Here is a 24204-nt window from a genome sequence, read left to right on the forward strand (position 1 = left end):
CGGGCAAGTCATTACAGCCCCCAAATCCAATTGGGCTCCTACGCCTTTGACTACACACATATACAGTTTTTGAGGCTGTTCATCGTGGAAAATGCATTTCAATGCTCACTGATATGATGTTATATCTGCTCTTTGCTTTACAAATTCGAAGAGGCGTGTAGCGAGTAATTGCCTGTAGGCAAACTATCTAAGCGAAGCGCCACCATGAGTTGGCGCGAAGCGTACAAGAAAAATTTTGGCCGAAAATGCCTCCCAGATCGCTGGAAATGACACTTCCCAGGCCTTGTAAGTTGCATCTAAGCATTGTCTATTTTGAAATTACTAGCGATGTCATAAAGAAAATTTGCTCGGGGGGGGGGGCGGTCGCCCCCTTCCCGAAATGTTCCCCGACGACTCGGTCGAGTTCAAGACTAGCCACAGTTGGTTCCATATAGCACAATTCTACAATTGTTTAAGGCGTCCATACACACACACGCGTTATGATAGACCATATATAGTATTTATATAGATACATTAGTGAGAGAGGAAAAATGGAAACGTCAAAAATGGAGTTGTCGATGTAAGGGGTAGGGTGAGGCGCACACCCCTTCCATAATCATTGATCTGTCACTGGCTACCTGTGTATATAATAGGGATCAGCGCTTTAACTATGACTGTTCCTCTTTCTCTTCCCGAGGTCTTGGCTATCTTCTACTCCCTCCTTTCTCTATTATCCCTCTTTTTTTTCTTTTTCTTTTCCCTTCCTTCCTCTCCTCCTTTTCTTTTTTCCCCCTCCTTTTCCCTTTTTTCTTCTCTTTTTTTCTCTCCTCTTTTCCTTACCCGGGGGGCGCGCGCTCCCAACGCCCCCCCTGGATACGCACCTGTCAACTTATGACGCCAGATAAAATTGAGTTAGAGCCAGTAAAGTTCAAAAAGGGGAAAATATATATGCGATTGACGAAAGAGGCAACCTGAAAGGCAAAGTAGCAATAATGAGGCAACATACTGTAAGCAACCTGGTGAAAGTTGCATCCAGTTCCTACGTCCTCTTTTTAGAGATGGCAGCATTTGTAACTGATGCTTTTTTTTACCATATGTAGAAGTAAGCCGGTATGATGTCCTAAAACCTCACTAATAAAATTCTAGTATGTTTCTTTCTATAAAGTTTGCATCCAGTTAATTTCTTACTTCAAATTCGGGACATATCTCAATATGAAAACACTATATCATTGACATATATTGTTAACTTCACATCTCCTTAGGTACTTTCTTTTGGTAACCATATTCAATACAAGGTCAAAGCAATAAAGTTAATATACAGACAATTAGAAGAAAAGGAAAATAAAGCAAAAACAAATTGCTGTCAGTTTGCAACTATGATATCACACCTATTTGCTGTAAGTTTACCTATTATAAATATATATCACTTTAACGCTATGTATAGTTACCTAAGTGCATGTCAATTTCACCCGGATGCATAGTATATGCTACTTTCTCATCAGTTTAAAATGATTTCCCCTCTTGGCTGTATCCTATCAAGTGGGTTAATAAATTTGTAAAAGTTATAACGCAAGCCGTATTGATCCTATAGCAGGATCTTATTCAGAGACTAACTTAAACGAAAACAAACTAGGAACACATAAAGAGACACATATTGACAGACAGTCAAATGGGACAAAATGATTATTGCATAGAACAAAAATAGACACAATAGAGGAGAGGTGAGATGAAGGTATAAAGAACGGTGAGAGGTTTAAAGCAGGGATTTGTTATAGAAGTGGGGTGTAACAGGGGTGTAACGATAATGGCTACTTAGTAATGCAGATGGAAAAAATGGAAGGTGGATTAGTCATTCCCATCTTGGATGTGGAGACTATGGGGATGAATGAAGGGGAGGGGGCGTTAGATAGAATAACGTTCTCTACTGCGACGAACCTGTATCGAGGCGGTTAACTAGAAAGTCAATGCCTGGATTGATCATATACGGGTGTATTTAAAAACATATATAATATATGTGTTTTTTCAACACACTTAAACAACTACACGTCCATCGGAGCATTCAGTCTGTGCACGTACGAGTGCAATGCATTCCGAAATTCATTGAATCAAGTTCTGCTCTTGTACTGAAACGTAACAACATATTGAAACGGATATGAGTCAAAACAAAAGATCTTGCTTAACAAATGTTTTTAATGGGACAATGGAAGGTGTAAGACATCGCCCTCTACTTTGAACAATACCGATTACACAAATATCGATATAAAACCAAGAATTGCGGTTACGTGGATATCGTTGGAAAAGTAATCACTAAGTGGGTGGAAGGTGAGGAATAGGGATAGGACGGATGGTAGGGAAACGTCGAGTGTGTATTGGTGAGGAATATATATATATATATATATATATATATATATATATCTGGTTTCAAAGGTAGTGCTTCTATAAATTTGTGTTTGTGGGGCAACAATGTGACCCCGAATTGTTTGTTACATTTTTCATATTCCCATAAGTTGTACGAATTATTCCACTGTATAGCGAAAAGAGACTCGTTGCCGCCTTTATACGCCATACAATTGTTTTGAAGTCTGATGTGAAAGAAAAATAAAGTAGAAGAAAATACAAAAGAAAGTACATAGATAAGCCTAGTCGATACGTGCGTGATAATCTCATTTAATACCATGCTGTTTTCATATGGAGTCGTGTGTAAGGTAGCCTCGAGAAGACCTTCCTTGTTATCGTTCTAAAAACGTGTCAGATTACAACCCCGATTAAGGAGATACTGTTAACTGCCGTGTATACATTGTTGGTTCTTTAAGCGAAGAGTCACTCCAGCTTCGGTCTACACCGGTACGTGCATCACTACCAAAACCGTTCCTGTGAAAAAAGATTCAAGTTACTGATTTCAAAAGGTAAAACTTTTTAATTCCCCCCCCTTCCTGTTGGCAAATGAAGGGGCCATAAAATATTTATTATTTTGCTTTGCGTAGATTTACTATTAAGACTGCTGTGACTGTCCCTGATTTTGTATACATATTCATGAATGACTATAAGCTATACAATATATTACTATATATATGCGAGAGAGTTTCTAAATACTGCGTTGAATCTATACCGTTTGTCGTGAGTTCTTATTGTCGCTTTCGGATGTGATTAAAACAAAAATCGTTGCTCAGTCGGGTCATACATACGCATTGTAGACAGGTAATCAGTTAACCTTGTTCGAGTATTTTCGTCTATATCAGTCACGTGCAATGTGCTTGTCCAACATGTGAAGATACAGTACAGCGACATTTTTTTGCACTTTATCGTCTTGAATTCGAGTTGTCGTAGTAGTGTACACTAACCGTAGCATATAGACTTATATATGCTTATAATATATATATACATATGCTATTGCAGTGTTATGCGGAGTACATTTATCCGAGTACAGCTGAGTACCTCTAAGTACTCCAAGTAACCTACAGCCTACATATGCAATATTTCAGTAGAATAGTCAAATAATTAAAGTATAAGTAGGGCCATGGGGTAGGTTGCTCACAAGGTGAATGACAGTAAAACAAGACAACAGCTATGACCACCTTTGAATATAAAATAATTAAAAAGAATGTTTCGGAACACTAGAGTTGAATGATCTGGTACTGTCCAGTAAGTTGCACAATGATTGGCGGGTTTACGTATACACGTCTTGAGAATTAATTTCAAAGTAAAACATGCTTGTAAGAACAGCATTTTTCCATTGTAAGATGCAAATACAGCCCCAAATTATAATATGAATGAATTAAATCATTTGTATGTTTAAGACGTTTCAAAATATCACCGAACAGTTGTTAAGATGTTTATACACTTTTAAAATTACGAACCATAATAACGTATTAAATGATTTATTAGTCATAATAATAGACCTCAAAAGTATATCACTGTATGCTTATTACTGTATAATTATCACTTCCGCAGGAACTTGTAAATCGAAACCTTAGCTGTTCGGGTCACTCCGGTCGTGGAGATCAACTCTCTGTAATGGCTTGACCTATAGTATTTGTGGACATCCCCCCACCTCCACTCCCCTAATTCTTACTAAATTGTGTATTCTCTGTAAGTTGAACTTCATCCGCTATCCATAGTTAAAATTAATTTCTCCCGCGTATGACCTGCAAATGTTCCTCAGGCGCGGATGAATGCTACCCTTTGCAAATATACAGAAAATTCCCAACGTAGTTATAAGCGCAATTGATTATAGACCTATTTATATGCCTCAGAGTATATACCTGGTCCAGTTTATGGCCTCTAAAAGTGTATTTCTTTATATGCTCTCAGACACCCCCACTCTCCCCTCTCTTCCCTCTCTCCCCTCTCTCCCCGACAATCCAAAAGAATCAGAGTCAACGACAGGGCCACACCCTCCTTCATAAAATCACCTGTTCGCTCCCCTAATTATTATACCAATTAAAATGACGTTTAGGAGACAAAGTGAAATGATTATGAATAAAAATGATATCATCCATTTATGATGTGTTTAAAAAAAACTGAGTGTGTTGAAATACAAGAAAGCTAAGTGTACTTGGAATCCCCAACCCCTCAACCCAAATCGAAACTAGACACGACTTTTTTTTGCTGCATTAAAGATTTGAATCGCAACTTTCTGTAACTAAAAGAATGATTGGTCGTTCATCTGTATAACGGCTCTACAAACTAGCAATGTGTGTACATTCTTCTAACCGTACCAACCGTGTTGAAGAACGGTTTAATTTCTCTTAAAGGAAACAAAGAAAACGGCTGGCACTGACAGCCTAATATGACCTTGCTGTCAACTTGATATTTCCCGGAAGGGAACAAAGCCGTTTGATCAGGTCGCTCATCACAAATATCTCTTTCCTTGTATCCTTCGTAATGCTACATTGTCACTAATCAAGAAGCCTGTTTCAAAACAATTCTGATGGCTACTTGATTAAAGGGTCCAGACTCGAAAAGTCTCTACTTACTTCTGGTTCCTCCACTTCCATTATAGCATATTTTGAACTTTGTTTCTTGTTATATCATCATAATGTGAGTAAATTACTCATTGACTCTGTTACTGTTAATTTATATGGAAAGTGGAAAATAAACTTGAAACTTGAATCTACGGGGTTTCTAGTGCCCTCTCGCATTCGTAGATTGTACTGCGCGGAGTGGTCGTTATTGACCTTTTTACCGGTATGTGTTAGAGTACTTCCCGGTCACTTCGTTTGACCACCAATAGTAGTGGTTAATGGCTAAGTGAGTGTAATATACCTGGTCTTGTGAAGGGCAAATTTCCTTGACTATTTCCTTAGTATGTACTTGTACGCACATCGAACGTATGTGTGAACTACCGTTGTGTATTTCCTTGTTGGTTTCCTTAGAGACCTATGCTATAGGGTCTCTTCCCACAGAGTAATTCAAATTACCGGAACGTAAAACAAACCTCTCCTTTAACTTTTGAGTGCCATAGTGTTGATTTACACGAGAAAACCTTATCATCAGATAACAGGCAGAAGCCAAAGACGTAGGTAGATAGAGGTATCCTGCGTTGCTTGCTTATACGTGTCTTCAGTATAGTATAAGTGGTATTGTCACAAGAGTGATCGCAGGCAAAGGAGTATAGGTCTAAGACTCTTAAGTAGATGATATTTGCCCTTTAATTATAAACACTACCTTTGTTCGAGGACGATCCGGATCGAACCAAGGTTACAAATTTAATGTTGCTAATGTGTACGCATATCTCTTCGCTTGAACAACCAAAATAGGTTCTCTCGATTGAGCAATATTTAATCGGACGAAGTTATGCTTGTGATTTGTACGATCGCGTCGTTTATGTAAGAAATGTGATTGAATTGTATTAAATGAAATACAGAAATTGCTGGACGGCACAGCTCGGAACATGGCTGAAATGCATCATGCAGTTTTACGTTAACGGAGCGTAATTCGACCTTAATTAGGCACAGTGTGTACGTACACTCAATTAACCTATCATACTTTATAATTCATCGTTCGAACGAAGATCTCCCAGTATACGGTGTCTTAACATATCTAATACAGTCGAAGTTGTGCGGATATCATACCATACCTACCAGTTATATATAGGCCTAAATTACCAGTCATATTGGTAGGGCATTTACGTGAACAAATAAAAAGTATTATTTGACTGTCGCAATGTACAGCGTCATTGGTCTACATTTTTTTTGGCCTGCGCAAAGGGGGTGCGCGCTCTCTGCCCGTCCCCCGACCATACCCCCCCCCCCCTCACCTGAATACGCGCCTGTAACCGGAACTACAGGAAAGGCTTGAAAACAATTGTACCGCATCATTAAGTTTTTCAAAATCGATCTTTTGAATAGAAATTACTTTAATTGTTCTTGAAACAGACTCAGTGTAATGTACGAACCATTCGCATTGAAACGGGGTTTGTTCTATAGTCAAGAATGGTCGTATGGCAAGTCGTTTTAACATTTACCTACCAATTCTACTTTAGTTAAATTGCTTTCCACGTAAGTAAAAAAAAACATTTTTTTTATTCTACTTAAATTGAATTCAATTTCACTTAAGAGGAAACATTTGACTTGCGTCGAATTCTATTTCACTTCAGCTGAATTTAATACGACTAGAATAAATGACACTTAAGCTTAACTGAATTCGACTTTAACTACATAGCATTTTACTGTAGTATATGACCTATTTTGCTTAAGGTGAAATAAAATTCCACGTAAGTAGAATTGAATTATTTACTTAACTATAGATTTCTTTTTCACTGAATTAAAATTGAATTCATACTTCAATGGAAATGACTTAAGTAACCTATATGGCCTATTTTATCTAGCCCAAGTGAAATAGACTTAAACTTAAGTATAATTGCATTGTACTTGAGTGAAATTTCACTTCACTGAAGTGAAATGCCATTTTACTTAAGTAGAATTCAGCGTCACTTAAATGGAGTTTTAAATTCTAAAAATTAATATGCAAGTCAACATTTGTGTTAACAAACCTTTAAAAGCAATTAATACAAAAGAATCTTGTAATGAGTAATACATTTAGTTTGGAAGTAGCTTCAGTTTGTTTTTCTCCAAAATATGAGGTAACTTTAAACTGTAGATGAGCACATGCACATAGATGTGCAATACAGTATTTTAGTTCCTTGCTTTGCTCCACTTACCGTCTTTTTTTTATCACTTTAAACAATTAAAATCATGCAATAGCCAGCACATCCAACATTGTTACGTCTGCCTGTACAATATCACAAACATAAACACGTTTGACGCGTATATTTTTGGGTTCAAAGGGCATATTACTTCGATTCATATTGACATGTGTATATTTGTATACATTTTCACTTGAAGAATTTCTCGGCAACAATGCACATCTATCAAAACGTCGGGAAAAGAGATTAGGCCTACGTGTCGACATAGGCCTACGAGAATTATTTCATAGTTTATTTGGCGCGAAAATTATGTATTATTATTAAATCAAAACTCAATTCCAGTATCTATCACCTTTTAAAGTTGCTTTGTTGTCAATAAACAGGTTTTACTTTTGCTATCGTCTTGTAATGTTTCACTTCAGGAGGGTGTGACAGCTACAAATTAAAATGAAGATGAAAACCATTATTTTGCTGCTCATCTCGACTTTTGGAATTTGCAGAGGATCAGGTATATATATAATATAAGATACTCCATCAGAATATAATATACTACATCGCAACTTTACCATGTGAAATTGCTATTTGTCTCTGTAAACAGAAAGATGCGACCTTTTTCTTGAGCGGGAATTCATAGACCATGGGGCTGTTATTTGATATAAATTAAACCAAAACAGTGTCATTTCACTACACTGTTCATGGAAAAAAGACAGAACGGGTCTAAATTTTAAACGTAACGAAACTTTCCGAATATCACACATTATTGTTTTCATTTCCTCCTTAAACATGCCTTTTGGAAATTCATTTTGATACACTAAAACGCTTGTGTGTAACGGTGGTGTGAATCTTAAAATTTGTCCATGCCTGTATACTCCGTATTATTTGAAATCAAATCATGGCAACAACAAAAAATCAGAAACCGTTTAAAAAGCCTCTGCGAAACAACTGAGTCCCTGAAAGTTGCAGGAGGAGAGATTTGCTTGCATATTTTCGGACCCAAAATACTGCAATGATACTATTTTCAAAACAGCTCGAATTTAGGATCGACAGGGGTACGGCAAACATTTTTTTATCAAAAAATACTCTGGATTTTGGCAAGGTACTACAGCTATTTTTCAGAATTCAAAACTTCAACGATTTCCACTAAATTGGAAGGAAATAAAGATATTTCTTTGAGAGAGAGAGGGGGGGGGGGGGGAAACGGACAGAAATGACATAAAATAGGAGAGATTGGCAATATCGTTTGCAATACCGTAAACGACTGACTTTTACCAACCGATTCACACAGAGATTACAGTAACTACTGTAAATTTTAGTGTTTTGTGCCACAGTACTAACTGGATTGTGCTGATAAATTTGATTAATCTGTAGCATGTGCTATTAGGATTAGTAAGAACTGAGGATATGCTGTGTGTAACAACAAAAAATGCATAAAGCTGTATATTTTGGGATTACACATATCCCGGATTCTTACTGTAGTTCTGAGTTCTTACTGTACTAAGTAGTATTGTAGTTTTACTGTGGTACAAAACTTGAAGATTTATAGTAGTTACTGTGATATATATATGTATCTGTTGCCTTTACGTGTCCCGCAGTTGCTTAAACAGTTGTTATATCACTAGAATTTCGAACAACGTTTGAGTCCCGAATTTGTTTTATTGATAATGAAGTTTAATTATCAGGTAATTATGAGGGCATCCGCGGCAACCTGATGATAATGCCCTAGCTGGTAGTTGTTGCCGTAGGTCACGGATGGTGTTTTTAGGGCGTTACGGCAGCGGTAGGTTAGATACAGTCCCGCATTTTCTTTAAAAATCTGAAAATCATAGTTTTGTACATTGCGATTCGTTCAAAGAAAATGATTCGAGTGACAACTGAAGTTCAAGGTACTACCCTTTAAATTGTTAATTGTGATTTTTTCTCCGAACCATTGATATATGTGTTTAACGTGTAGAATACATTTTTTTGTCTTTGCAAACTGGCACAGGTAGGCTACACAAAACAAATACAGTTTGTGTTATCACCAGTATGTTATTCGTTTTGTTTTAGTGATAGATGATGTCCGACTGGTGGAAGGAAAAAACGCCATGAGTGGACGAGTTGAAGTTTTAGTCAATGGTGAATGGGGGACAGTTTGCGATGACTTATGGGACGATGACGATGCTGAGGTGGTCTGTAGGTACCTTGGTTACTCGGGGTCCCTAGCAGCTCGAGGCTTAGCATATTATGGAGTGGGAACTGGTTCGATCCTTCTCGATAATGTTCGCTGTGACGGAACAGAAATGTCCCTAAATGACTGCGACAAGAATGTTATCGGCGACAACGATTGTTCCCATAGTGAAGATGCTGGTGTTGAATGTCTCGGTATGTGTGATATGTAATATCTAGTACGCAGTTATTATGTAGGCGTTTAACTTCATGCAGAGAAACAGCTATGTAAATTGCAAAGTACTTCTGAAAGATATACTTCCGGATAAGAGATGTAATCTGTCCGTTATAAAGAAGACATACAAACTGCTATTAAGTTCAAAACCGTGTTAGAGTGCATACCCTGTTTCACATGTGATTGCTCGAAGGTGACTTTGTGTTTTTGCATAGATAAACTGGAAATTTAAGTTAATTGCTGCAGGTGGTCCGGGACGTCTTCATGGTAAATGTTCTTCTTTAAAAAACCTTTCCTTTCCCAAAGGTAAACGTTTCATCAAAATACAATATTTCAACAATGATGAGCAATTACTAATACAATTTGAAAGGAAAGATGAAACACGTCCGCAGGCTGCTCTATTGCCGTCATGATGTCAGCCGACGTTGCCAGATACCTTGGATACCTTGGACGCACCGTACAAGAGGGCACACGCGCGCGCACACACACATCATCGAAATTAATATCTTTGCGAAAAAAAACCTCACTATCAGTTGTAGGAGTTTTGTTCTCCCTAGTTTCCTTGTAAATATTTAAACGCTTACCTCTTTTTCTGAAGTATCCCTTTAAGGTTCACGATGAATGTTCAGTATATGTACGGTCGAAAAACAGTCTGCTTTGAACCAACAACCCATAAAAGCTGATGTCAGATATGGTGCACTTCTTTTATAACTCACTCACCTTCAGTTTACATAAAGCAATAAACACCAACGGTACACAGCAGCAGATAAAAGATAAATCAAAACGCAATGTAAGCCAAAGTCGCAGAAGCTGAATTCAGTTTGACAATAAGTCACGTAATATCAATACCCTATAAAACAACGCGTTCCTGTGTTTTGTTTTGTATCAGGGTTTTAACACGTTAAATTAAAACGTGAGTTGCACTGACAATTTTTACTTCAATTTCGCATCATAAATTACGTCATTATGGCAGAAATACGAATGAGGAAAAGAAAAGACATTTCTAAGTAACAGCAATGATACATTTCGATATACATTATGTCATTTTAAACGCTCCAGTACCGCAGTGCAGCCGATATAGGCAACATTTCGACAGTTCTACATTAAGGGATGAACACGGGTGCCTTATGATTACCTTCGTATAGACACTCAAAGGACGCTGGGGTTAGGTGTATGGCTTGTAAGTGACCACGCACTGGCCGGTCGTTTTAAATTATGATGATTAATTAACTGATTTAAAGATAACTAATCTTTGTTTGAAATCGGGGGTTACAATGAAGACCGCGCCACACACCATCACACCATACGGCAGGAATGAACTGATATTTCCGGTATATTTCCGGTATAGTTTGGTGACAAAAACCGTGGGCATAGGGATTCTTACGGTGTTTAAAATAACACATTGAACCATGTCATTTATTATTCTAGAAAAAAACTCTTCACATTAAAACTATGAAATCGTCCAGCACAGTGTCTGGAACCTTGTACGGCCTATATCCCTTTAACCCCTTTTTCATTGAGTAACTTTTTTAATTAAAAGCAAAGCTCATCATAATCAAGTGACAAAGATCGACATGTCAGGCATTTATCCTATAAACATTTTGCCAAATATGTAACGTTCTTGCTGCAAATCAAATTTTACCTTCCAAATATAAATGCCGGGAAGAAAAATGTATTTTCCTCGATGAAAAAGAGAACACATCCGATGATATGCATTAATGACATTTAACATAGAAGTACGGTAACAACATAAACGTGCCTTTGTCATACAAGTAACAACATCCTGTAATATCTCGCTAAACGTATAGCAACATCCGATGATATTCATTAATGACATTAACATAGAAAGTACGGCAACAACACAAAAGTGCCTTTGTCATACAAGTAACAACATCCTGTAATATCTCGCTAAACGTGTAGCAACATCCGATGATATTCATTAATGACATTAACATATAAAGAACGGCAACAACACAATAGTGCCTTTTAATACATGTAACAACATCCTGTAATATCTCGCTAAACGTATAGCAACATCCAATGATATGCATTAATGATATTAACATAGAAAGAACGGTAACAATACAAAAGTGCCTTTGTCATACAAGTAACAACATCCTGTAATATCTCGCTAAACGTATAGCAACATCCAATGATATTCATTAATGATATTAACATAGAAAGAACGGTAACAATACAAAAGTGCCTTTGTCATACAAGTAACAACATCCTGTAATATCTCGCTAAACGTATAGCAACATCCAATGATATTCATTAATGATATTAACATAGAAAGTACGGTAACATGTGCGGTACAGTAACGACATGCTGTGATATCTCGGTAAAGGTATATAGCAACATGCATGTCATGTGCATTGAAATAGCCATCAACCAGTGGGCTGAGAAGAAACCAATCATGAGTAAATATCATAATTGCGTGTTTTCCCAGAATGATTGGAATTTATGCAAATAATGCGCCGCTTTAAATGATAACTCACTTCATATTTACAATACATATTAGGTGAGAATTTCTCCTAACAATGATATCTCCTTTCTGAGCAGCGACGACGGCGACGACGACCACAACATCAACTTCTAACCCTCCACCTGCGCCAAGTGGGTCCAAGTTTAGGAATGACTATAGGTGTGGTGCGGATTGGCTGGCACCAAACGGAGAGGTTGCAGAGTGTGATCCGTACGATTCTTTCCCTTGTTGCTCCGCTAGAAACTACTGTACTTTTTCTCATTGCAGATGTGATAATTGTATTGATTATCGCTCAGGTTTGTACAGATGTTTGGAACTTGTAGTTTCTCAAAGTCAAATGTGTTCAGTGTTCAATGGCGGTGATGAGGCTTTGTTAGGAAAGTTGGGGGAGGGGGAAGGGGCAAGGGGGAAGGGGGAAGGGGAGAGGAAATGTGTTAGAATCTCCAGCCCCCCCCCCCAAAAAAAAACTGCGGAAAGCCAAGCACTTACCTTAGTTTAACATCATATTCGTACAAAAGACCGACATAATGCATAGAATTGCATCTACCTGAGATCATTATTCCATGAGCACTTTATTGGAAGCATACGTTACTGATCATGCGATAAATTCTTGTTACATAGTCAGTGTTATATTCGCATCGTCGCATGTTTTTTTTTAATATAGATAAACTTTCTGAATTTATATTCTAAATTAACTGACTTAGTAACTGTTGTTACCTGAAGTTGAAACTGTCGGTCGTTCTGGTTTTATCACTAGATCTGCCGAAATTTAGAGATGATTTACGATGTGGCGGTGAGTTTTTGGCACCAAACGGAAGGGTTGCTCAGTGTAATTCTAAAGGGTATTACCCCTGTTGCTCACCTCTCAATGTATGCGGTTACACAGCTGAAGACTGTGACTGCGACCAATGTATTGACCATCGAAATGGTAAGGCTTCATATTTTGCTGAATTTTTTACTTCCCATATATTACTCAGGGAAATCGTACGGAATGCCGTATGTACCAAAATGTCCAAAACAATATAAACATGTCAAATATATGCATGTGTTTATATTATTTTGGACATGCTTATATCATTGTGGATATTCTGAAACATGTGGCGTAACTTAATACGCCAAAATGTTCACAACAAATTTGGAGTTCGCAGTTTCATTCGACCCTCTTGTATTATTATTCGGCACTCTCATATTACTTTGGACTACTCATTTTATTTTTGGACACACTTGTATTAGTCTCGACATATTAATATAAATTTGGACATGCTTATATTGTTTTGGACATTTTTGATACAGTGTGGCATTTTCGTAAAATCTATCAAATATAGCCACTTGTCATGCTGACATGAGTTATGTGTGCAGCTAGACGGCATTTTCATTGGGTGTATCGAGGATGATGTGGTATTCGACTGCAGTACTGTAATACTACTCACGTAGCTCCGACAGTTTTACTTGGAGATCACCAGGAAGAGCAAATACTAATCGCAACTTACTGGAACCCTGACATAGAAAGTTAGTTTAATTTAGTTAAGAGTATGTAAATCATCCACGTTTGGCGTTTTTCGAAATATTAACAACAAAACAAAAAACTGTTTCACTTTACTTTTACATTAATGTAAGATTTGTATGTAACATTAATATAAGCCATTATACTGTTAAAATTTTGATGTTGACATATATCATACTCTCACGATGACGTCATCTAACCGCATCACTTTTTCTCTGACAGAATACCAAGGTATTCGTCTTGCTGGTGGAAGCACTCCGAATGTCGGCCGAGTAGAGGTAAAAGTGAATGGTGAATGGGGAACGGTTTGTGACACCTACTGGTACTACAACGAAGCTCATATCGCCTGTAGAGAGCTTGGGTATCCCAGAGCTATCGCTGCGAGAAGAGCCGCCTACTTTGGTCAAGGCACTGGAAAGATTTGGTTGGATAATGTACATTGTGGCTTACTGGAGCCGTCTTTAGATGACTGTCAAAAGAACAACTATGGACACCATTACTGTGATCACAGCAATGACGCCGGCGTGGAGTGTGAAGTTTTTGTACCTACCATATACACACCACCTAGTAAGTCAGGCATTGTATAGCTAGAATTGCAAAATATTTGTTTTGTTTTGTAATGGAGAGAGGAGTGTGTTTCTTGGAAGGGGTGATGGGATTGATAAAGTAGGTCTCAGAAAGGTCTGAGGTTAGGGATTCAGCCTAGCACTAGAATGCCTGTTCTATACGCAGGGGACCTGACCTACTAAGAAGGAATGCCATGGAAATATGACGTATTATCTTGTGGTGCGAAACCAATTCGTGCATAGTAGGACGCAGTTAAACCGCATGGAGCTGCCTCCGTAAAATAACTTTAAACCAGTAATGGTTTGTGAGTACATTGTCACACACTACAGATTGAATCTAAATTTACATAATGTGAATATAAACCTACATATCGTGGAATGAATAAATCGTCAATATATCTCTGTAATAACTCAAACTTTTAATATTTTATTTTTGCAGTTATTGAGAGTATTCGGCTTGTTGGTGGAAGCACTCCGAATGTTGGTCGAGTCGAGGTTCTGATAAATGGTGAATGGGGGACGGTTTGTGATGATGATTGGAATATAAATGACGCAAATGTCATCTGTAGGGAACTTGGTTATCCCGGAGCAACAGTTGAGAGGATTCGCGGGTACTTTGGTGAAGGATCAGGTAGAATCTGGTTGGATAATGTTCAATGTACCGGATCAGAGGATTCCATATACTACTGCCCACAAAATAATTTCGGTGAACAAAACTGCGCCCATTACGAGGACGCGGGGGTGGAGTGCGCACCAGTAGAACCTCAAAGCACGTCAAGTCCAACGTCTGGTACGTAATAAAATACATTTTTATCACATGTCAAGCAAAATGTCAGCAGAACAAAGAAAGACCCACTCTGCTTACAAATGCGTTCACTGATCAATGACATAATGTAAATAGTATAGTAACTTCGAAATTTATTTTTCGTTTTCAAAAAGAGAACTTTCTGTATCATCACAATGTCCCAAACACATGACTATTTGGCGTTCCGCATGGGTCATTCTAAAGAAAAGGAAATAACCATGCAAACAATGAGGAACGGAATATATTGAACTACAGTGTGCACATGTCTAGCCTTTGCATACACACCCGGATACTAAAAATGATTAAATTAATTAATGTAATTGATTCATGAAATCAATGGGGCCATCTTTTGCTTTAGTATGTATTTTTATTGAAGTAATGCCATTAGTAACATTATAACATATTTACGAAGAAGAAATAAAATAATAGGAATGATTTATTTTGATGTGCGGTATTTTATTTATAACATCATACCATTTCGAGAGGACTACCTTTGTGCCCTCTCAATCCCAGGGCATGTGTTCATGAGAAGGTAGGTTACAGTTGGGATAGAAATGATACATAAAGGAATGGACACAGGGGTCTCACGGTTACCTTCCTCTAGGCTGGTGCCGGTTTTCATCCCATGTAGAGGTCACTTTGAGACCTTGTCTGGAAGTACATAAATGGCTATGCTTGTAACGGCTGATTAGCATGAACGTATCGTCAAAGGTTAAGGTCAACGTTTTCTTAGATTTATGTCACGCAAACATGTTTTGTTAATGTGAGTTGTTCGATTATTGCATTAAACTCATGATTTTGGTTTTAAAATGTAAACATGGATTGGATGTTTCAAAGTTTAATATTTTATTTATAACATGTAAGAAAACTAAATTTCTTATGAACTACGTTGTTATGGGATGGTAGTATCGATCAGCGTTGAATATTATGAGGTTGATCAACTTAAAATCAATGTGTATCTATCAAAATATGGTGCGGTAGTACATCCCAACACTGAAGTATTAGAATATTAACTTTTGTTGCATTTGTGGTAGACGATTCTATTTTGAGCAAGTCAATATGCTAATTACTTTGACATAGCGTCACTGGGAGTAACCGTGATGAATAAATTAGATCTTTTTTACAGTATATGGCTACACTAAACATTTACTTGAATTAAATAAATTATTTGAATTAAGTTATGACGTTTCCTAATTTTAAAGTAACAATCTGCTTTAAGATCATGCATGGTCTCGCTGCTTAAATCTTTACATATTGTACTTCCCTACAACTTTGTTCCGGCTCTCCCCTACCGAGAAGGCTGCCGATTTGGCGGTGAATAATTTTTTATTTGGCTTTTTGCACCGGTCTGGAAATAACGAAGCAAACAGATAATACCAAACTACACAATGTGCACATTTTGAGGAATTGCATGTAATTCCGGACACTAAAAATGATCAACATTAATTACTGGAATTGCTTCATGAAATAAATGAGGCCTTCCTGGGCTTCAGTGTGTAGTTTTAAAGAGAGTCATTGGAAAACAGCATATTTACGTAGGGAGAAAAGAAATAATAGCAATTATAGGTTTCGATATACGTTATGTAATTTATAGGCACAGGAACCACGGTGACGCCGATTTTGGCAGCATATAGAGAGGACTACCAGTGTGGAGGTGATTGGCTCGCACCAAACGGAGAGGTAGCTCAGTGTAACCCTGATGGCATTTATCCGTGTTGTTCCCCTTATAACTGGTGTGGCATCACTTCAGCCCATTGTGACTGCGAAGACTGTGTTGATTACAGGGTAACTGGTAAGAATGAAAATAATGTTTTGATTATAGGACATATGGTGAGGTGAGGAGTTGTTGCCCTAGAACACCTTATTGGAAACAAAAATATGCAGTTATAAATAAAACGAAACTTTTGATGTATTTTTAAGTCATGTTATTAGGTGACAGACTGGTATAAACAAAGAAGGACATGTTGTCAAGGACAGTACTTTGAACAGAAGTTTAGAGGGATATTCGAAATTGCAGTACGGTTGATCAGTAACTAATTTTTCTCTGCTTTACAATGGCCAAGTATGATGTTGTACATGATATGTTATCGGGTTATTAAAGGTCAGTTGAGTCATTGTATGGCAATGGAATGCAACACCAGAGGCTTTTGATCTAAATGGAGGTTAAACATGTCATCATGGTGATTGATTGAGGAGAGCATGTACCTACGCAAAGGCATGTTACTGGGGAACATTTATAGCCTATTTCATCATTGCTGTCTCAATGGGTGGTGAGGGGCAAATTTTACCTCTGTATTAATAGGTGGGGACCTGGGGGGGGGGATAATTATACCTAATACAATTAAGTTTCACTTGAAAGGTATAAAGTCATTGAGTAGTGAAACACATATTGTTGCTATGGGATATAATACTGGGCTGAATGGTTAAATTCAGTGACGGACTAATGACACAAGATAAGGCAGTAATGAAATCCACCATCGCAGAGAAAGCATTCAATGTGATGATATTTGTTTACGGTTATTTACTGGTGTCAAGAAATGTTAAACTTTTAATTAAAGGGAACAATATTGCACACTGTATGTTGAAAACCCAATCTCAGAATCGTGCCCATAACTCAAGATATGGTTGATTTTATGTGACCTGTTTTGGCTGTTTAAACCTTGAAGTTCAACTACTTCATAAAAAGTGGATAATAGTAGGGGGACTGTGATTTCATCTTGGAAAAATGCTCTTGAAAAACTTAACTTTGGCTATTATGATTTTCGTGTTTATTGATTCTCGAAACCTGAAAGATTTGGAAAGTTTGCTAGTTGTTAAACTTATCCGTCGTTTTATTCTTCTTAGTCTATTTTTGTGGAAACCATGTGATTAACAAATTCTCAAGAAAGATATTTTCATTTATATTGCCCTTATTGATAACACCCATTCTGCTGTTGCCAAATTCACTTAGAATATACCACAACATTTGAAAAGTTCACATCTTCGCGATACAAAGTGTTATGAGGGCATGATCTTTGCCTAAAGATGCAAACAAAAAGAAAGTTTTGCTAAGCAATCAACTAAAGCCACTAGGAAACCCTTTTAACTCTAAATAAGTAATATCCACTTTGTTTCTCTTTACTATAAAGATACTCCTGTCGGGACCTCGAAGTTTCGAGAAGACCTTCATTGCGGTGGTAGTTGGAATGCACCAAACGGGGAAGTGGCCGAGTGTGACCCTGAAAGTGGGAGCCCCTGTTGTTCTCCTTTCAATAGTTGTGGTATCAGTGCTGAATATTGTTATTGTGAAGATTGTATGGATTATCGTCAAGGTTTGTTTGATAGTGGATTATTTCACGTTTATTATTTATTATTATCGGTCTAAAATAAAGGATTTACAAAATTGTTTCCTAGTAGATGCAATTTTAGCAGAGTTTTGACTGGGCATAGTTCCAAAAAAAAAAAAATTAAATGCAGTTGTTATTGTTTCTACAGCTGTTTAAGTTGACAATATTTTCAAATCTGTTAAATGCAATGGATTCTTCTTGAAGGCTAACTCAATGACGTCGCCTGATCAGTGATAAATATAGACTTTAATTTCTAATTTACAATTAAGGTATGGTCAATCCGACCAATTGTTGCATTGTGTTGGATACAAGGGTAATTGAACACTTGTATAAACTATTTTAACATTTCGACGGCCCCTAAACGTTTCCATAGATACCAGTGATATAATTGTACCAGTGTACTTTCTCAGTTATCCAGGATATTCGACTAGTCGGTGGAGACACGAACAATGTCGGTCGCGTTGAAGTCATGGCACGTAGATTATGGGGTACAGTGTGTGATGATGATTGGGATTTTGAAGATGCCGAGGTCGTATGCAGAATGCTTGGTTACACTGGAGCGATCGAACCAACATACGCCGCTTTTTTCGGTGAAGGATATGGCCTGATTTGGTTGGATGACGTGGAATGTGTTGGAACAGAAGAGTCCATCAACGATTGCCCAAAGAGCCGTGTTGGGACTAGTAACTGTCTACACTCTCAGGACGCTGGGGTGAAATGTATGGTTTGTAAGTGACCACGCACTCATCAGTTTTTTGAAATCCTGATGATTATTAACTAATTTAAAAGAGACATACTTTCGTTTGAAATGAGTACTAAATATGACGAAAGCGGCACACAGCATGAATAAAAGCGATAACGATCACACGCTACGACAGGAAATAAATGGTGTTTAGATTAGCGTCGGCGGACAAGACTGTCAACATATGGGACCCTACGATGTCCACCAGCCCTGCCTGAATCAGTGAAAGTCCAATACCTGGATCATCATTTGACAAACGCCCATTAACCCTTTAATCCCTTAAACGTTGTTTGCATTAACTGACTTAGTGAGTTAAAAGCAAAGCCCATTATAACCAAAACAAAAGCAAAAAAAAAAAAGAAAAAGAAAAAAAGAAGAAAAACCATTCATGCATTTTTCATACTAACATTTGGCCAAATATGTCGTTAATGTGGAAATCAAATATCACATATCAAAAATAAATCAAAGAAATTGATTTTACCTTGATATCCCCCCCCCCCCCCCCGGGCCAAAAAAAAAACACATCCAGAAACGGTTATAATAACTAGAGTCATTAAATTGGAAAGTCGGGGAACAAAAAGTGCCTTTTGTAATCAAAGTAAACTATTTGAGGTTTGGGGTACACCTGTTATATGTCGCTAATTGTAGTAACATGCTTCTCGTTGTATATTGAAACCGTCATTATGAGCATATATCGTGATAATGATTTTTTTCATTATCATTTATAATTAGAAATGTGATTTTCTTTTCTTATTGTTAGTGTTATATATGACTCGTCGTATGCTCCATGAATGCAGATAAACGTTTTGAATTGATATCCTAACTTAACTGATTTAAGAACTGTTATTACCTTAAGTAGAAACTGTCGTCGCTCTGATTTTATCACTAGCTCTACCAAAATTTAGAGATGATCTCCTATGTGGCGGTGAATGGCTCGCACCGAACGGAAGAGTTGCTCAGTGTGATCCCAATGGTTATTACCCCTGTTGTTCACCTCTCACTGTATGCAGTTTTCAAGCTGAAGACTGTGACTGCGACCAATGTATTGACTATCGAAATGGTAAGGTTTCATAGTAATTGCTGAATTCTTTACTTCCCATATCTTACTCATGGAAATCTTAGAAGATTGAGCCACTTTTCCGATGATGCTGACTTGAGTTGTGTGTGCAGACGGCGGTTACATTGGGTATATAATGAGGACTATGCGGTATTTGACTTTAGTACAGGAATACTACTTATGTAGCTCCGACAGTTTTACTTGCAGAGCTCACTAGAAAACTTAATACTCGGCGAAACTTATTGGAACCCTGACTAAAAATTTAGTTAAAGTATGAAAATCATCCACGTTTTACGCTCCTCGAGACCTCCAAAGGAAAATGCTTAAACCTCTATTTAAAAATCATGTAATATTTGTATGTATAACATTAATACAAACGGTAAAACTGTCCAAATTTTGATGTTGACATATCTTATACCGATGATAACATCATCTAACCGCATCACATTTTCTCTGACAGAATACCAAGGTATTCGTCTTGCTGGTGGAAGCACTCCGAATGTCGGCCGAGTAGAGGTACAAGTAAATGGTGAATGGGGAACGGTGTGTGACACTCACTGGTCCTACAACGAGGCTCAGATTGTCTGTAGAGAGCTTGGTTATCCCAGTGCAATCATCGCGAGAAAAGACGCCTACTTTGGTCAAGGCACTGGAAAGATTTGGTTTGATAATGTAGTTTGCGGCTTACTGGAGCCGTCTTTAGATGAATGTCAAAAGAACAACTATGGACACAATGACTGTCGTCACAGCAGTGACGCCGGCGTGGAGTGTGAAGTTTTTGTACCTACTAGTAAGTTAGGCATTGTAAAGCCAGTAGGCCTATTATAAAAGAAATAAAGTGAGGAAAAGGTTTCTTTTAGAAGGGAGTGATGGCATTGATAAAACAGGTGTCAGAATAATTGATTCATGGTATTTAACCTTGTACAGGGTTGAAAATGTCCCCCTTGCTCTAGAAACGGAGAATCTAATCTACTGAGGGTACTTGTTGTTTTATCCTTTAGTGTGATTTAACCTAAATTTATCCGCAATTATATTCCTACGTATAATATATTTACACCAGTTATTATTGCATGCTGTCAGGCACTGCAGATTCATTCTAATTTGTATATAATGTGTATATAAGCCTAATTGTTTTAGTTTTGGGCATATCGCCAATATATATCTAACAATGCTCAAAATTGTTTACTATTACAGTTATTCAGAGTACTCGACTTGTTGGGAAGGGCGGGGGGGGGGGGGTGGAGGAGGTTTGTGATGATGATTGAGGTTTAAATGACGCAAGTATCATCTTTTGAGGAGTTGCATACACACTCGGAGACTAGAATGAATAAGTTAATTATTATAATTGAATCATTACATCAACGAGGCTTTTATATGCTACAGTGCGTATTGTTTAGGTGAAGTTGTTCGTAACAATTTAGCATGATAGAAAGAGAAAAGAAGTTTCTTACAGCGAATATAGGTTTTGACGTACGATATCTAATTTATAGGCTCTAGTACCAGAGTGCCGACGGTATTGGCAGCATATAGAGAGGACTACCAGTGTGGAGGTGATTGGCTCGCACCAAACGGAGAGGTAGCTCAATGTAATCCTGACGGTATTTATCCGTGTTGTTCTCCTTATAACTGGTGTGGGATCACTCCAGACCACTGTGACTGTGAAGGCTGTATCGATTACAGGATAACAGGTAAACTTGAAAATTAGAGAATAATTGTCCCTTTTATAAATAAATTATTAAAACGTTTAGCACTTGCTGACTTGAATGTTGACTTATGTGAACTTTCGACTATAAACGTTGCATGTCGAAACGATTTCATTAATGCGTGTACATTTTAATATTTGTTACAATGTCTCGTGTAACAGATTCTCACAAAGTACGTTTTCAAAAGTTGATTAAAGTGTTATGTACTAATATCATGATGTGTATTTGCTTTACGCCTTATTTTTCAATATAATATTGCGTGAAGTATATCAGTTATGAAGAAACGAGATTTTAATGGGCGTACCATGATAAGACCACAACAAAGATTATGTAAGTGAGCGGCACGAATTTTATTTAGGTCTGGTAAATTTGACTTGTGTACGTGCTTTAATATGGGCTTCGGTTCAAGAAAACTGTTTTAAATTGTAATTCAATCTGTTCATTTTGTGATTTACTAGTGGAATTGATGTTTGTCCCAATATTAGAACCACAGACAAGCACTACTATGCAACCAATTTTATCAAGTTATCGAGAGGATCATCGCTGTGGAGATGATTGGCTCGCACCAAATGGAGAAGTTGCAGAGTGTGATCCTGATAGTGCCATACCTTGTTGCTCTTATTATAACTGGTGTGGTTATAAAGACCTGGATTGTGACTGTCATTATTGCGTTGATTATCGAAAAGGTAAGTGGTTTTTAGCTAAGCACAACATCACCAAGGCTTCCTTACTATTTTGGAACTTGATTCAAGCATCCGGTTGCAAGAAAGGGGGTAATTCGTGATAGTGCAGGTTTAGCACAGCATGTGTTTCAATGTACAAATCTACCATAATTATGTTTTGGAAAGGTTTTGACGATTTGAGAGTGCATATGATAAGAGCAGAAGGAATGATGTCACTATGGCAACTAAGTTCCCTTCTCTACTTTGTTCTTCTGCATTTGTAAGTCATTCATTTAGAGGAAAGCATATATGTGTACCAACTGCTTAAGAAATTCTATTTACGATGATAACGACAACTAGGAAAACATATATCTTATAATTAAAGTATCAAATGCTAAGGATAAAGCAACAAGAACATTATAACTGGAAAGAAAAGCTGGTTAGAACAGTTAAATATATTGGTCACGAGAATCTGGTCCCTTGTTGTTGGCTTTAAATGGGAACGTATATAGGACGAAAGCGGATCTAAATAATACACTGCGTCAACAGTATATCATAAATAGTTGTTGCACTTGTGTTTTCCATATTCCAGTTCCATATAGTTACAGAGATGATTATCGTTGCGAAGGTGGTTGGATCGCACCAAATGGAGAAGTTGCCAAGTGTAAGGTTGACGAATATCCTTGCTGTTCAAGTGATAACTGGTGCAGTAAAAAGCCCGAACACTGTTCCTGTGAAGCTTGTGCTGATTATCGGCATGGTAGGTATTGAAAATCATAGGGGGTCAAATAAACTACGTTTTGGAGACATGAAGTGGGGAAAGAAGAAGTGAAACGGATTATGTTGACACGTGGTGGAAAAGCATTTGAAATGGAAAATCTCCATGCAACTTGTTTGACCATATTGACAATCTGACCAACTTCACCATTACCTCGAATTTATTAACTTATATGACAACATTGGTTCCTTCCAGTCTAAGAACGTCAGGTTTAATTATTTACCATGATCAAGTAAGGTATCAGTGGCGAAACCATACCGGCATCAGGTATGAGTTTTAACATTCATCGACCTGGATCGCACTTAGCCACGCCAATTAGAATAATCAATATTACATCAGTTTTGCAATCAAATAAAACGATGATCTAAGAGAGAACTCGGTGTGGTTATCGTCCTGCTTAAGGAACCCTTTGAGCGCAAGGTAACTTTCTTTTTCTGTTTGTTGCCCATAAAATAACGTTCATAATATTGTTAATAAGTGAACGTTAACAATGTAACGTGTATTTCATAAAGTATGCTCCCTCATAAAAAAATCTCTCCAATTAGGTAATGAGGTATTTCATTCAATTTAGTATGCCGCAAAGAAAATGTTCCAAGTAGACCCTTTACCTATATGAACAATATGTGTCTTGAGCATAAAATATCAGAAAAAAATGACGTCCGTCCATATCAGGTATTTCTCATTGCAGTGATCGAAGGAATTCGCCTTGTTGGAGGAATCACGCCGAATGTTGGAAGAGTTGAGGTATTCGTGTTTGGTATATGGGGAACGATTTGTGATGATTTATGGGACATAAACGACGCTAATGTTGTCTGCAGACAGCTTGGTTTTACGGGGGCGAACAGGACGAGAGTTGCCGCTTACTTTGGTGAAGGAAGGGGAACGATTTGGTTCGATGACGTCCAATGCAGCGGGACAGAGGAATCCTTACACGACTGTCCCAAAAGTAAACCCCGTGTAAACAATTGTCTCCCAGCCGAGGACGCAGGTGTAGAGTGTACACCATTTGACACCCAGAGCACAACAAGAACGGTTGGTGAGTGTAATATGTAATCAAAGTTGGCATCAAT

The 24204-nt window shown here is 37.6% G+C and overlaps 1 protein-coding gene across 2 annotated transcripts; it reads left to right on the forward strand.

Moving 5' to 3' along the window:
* The first annotated feature begins 2705 nt into the window (after nt 1-2705).
* On the forward strand, nt 2706-24202 carry LOC139978419 (scavenger receptor cysteine-rich domain-containing protein DMBT1-like). 2 transcript variants are annotated; one of them, XM_071988644.1, is made up of 16 exons: nt 2706-2882; nt 7547-7634; nt 9173-9487; nt 12069-12287; nt 12749-12919; nt 13718-14062; nt 14501-14851; nt 16461-16658; nt 17995-18177; nt 18603-18920; nt 19824-19994; nt 20452-20781; nt 21482-21679; nt 22180-22380; nt 22949-23116; nt 23823-24202. In XM_071988644.1, the coding sequence occupies exons 2-16, from the start codon at nt 7574-7576 to the stop codon at nt 24185-24187; spliced, it is 3594 nt and encodes a 1197-aa protein (XP_071844745.1). In that variant the 5' UTR covers nt 2706-2882; nt 7547-7573; the 3' UTR covers nt 24188-24202. The 2 variants fall into 2 exon arrangements, with proteins under 2 accessions (XP_071844745.1, XP_071844737.1); XM_071988636.1 differs by having other exon boundaries at nt 2707-2885; nt 7549-7634.
* The last annotated feature ends 2 nt before the right edge of the window (nt 24203-24204 follow it).

The sequence above is a fragment of the Apostichopus japonicus genome, chromosome 2 (assembly GCF_037975245.1).
Source record: "Apostichopus japonicus isolate 1M-3 chromosome 2, ASM3797524v1, whole genome shotgun sequence".
Taxonomy (NCBI): Eukaryota; Metazoa; Echinodermata; class Holothuroidea; order Aspidochirotida; family Stichopodidae; genus Apostichopus; species Apostichopus japonicus.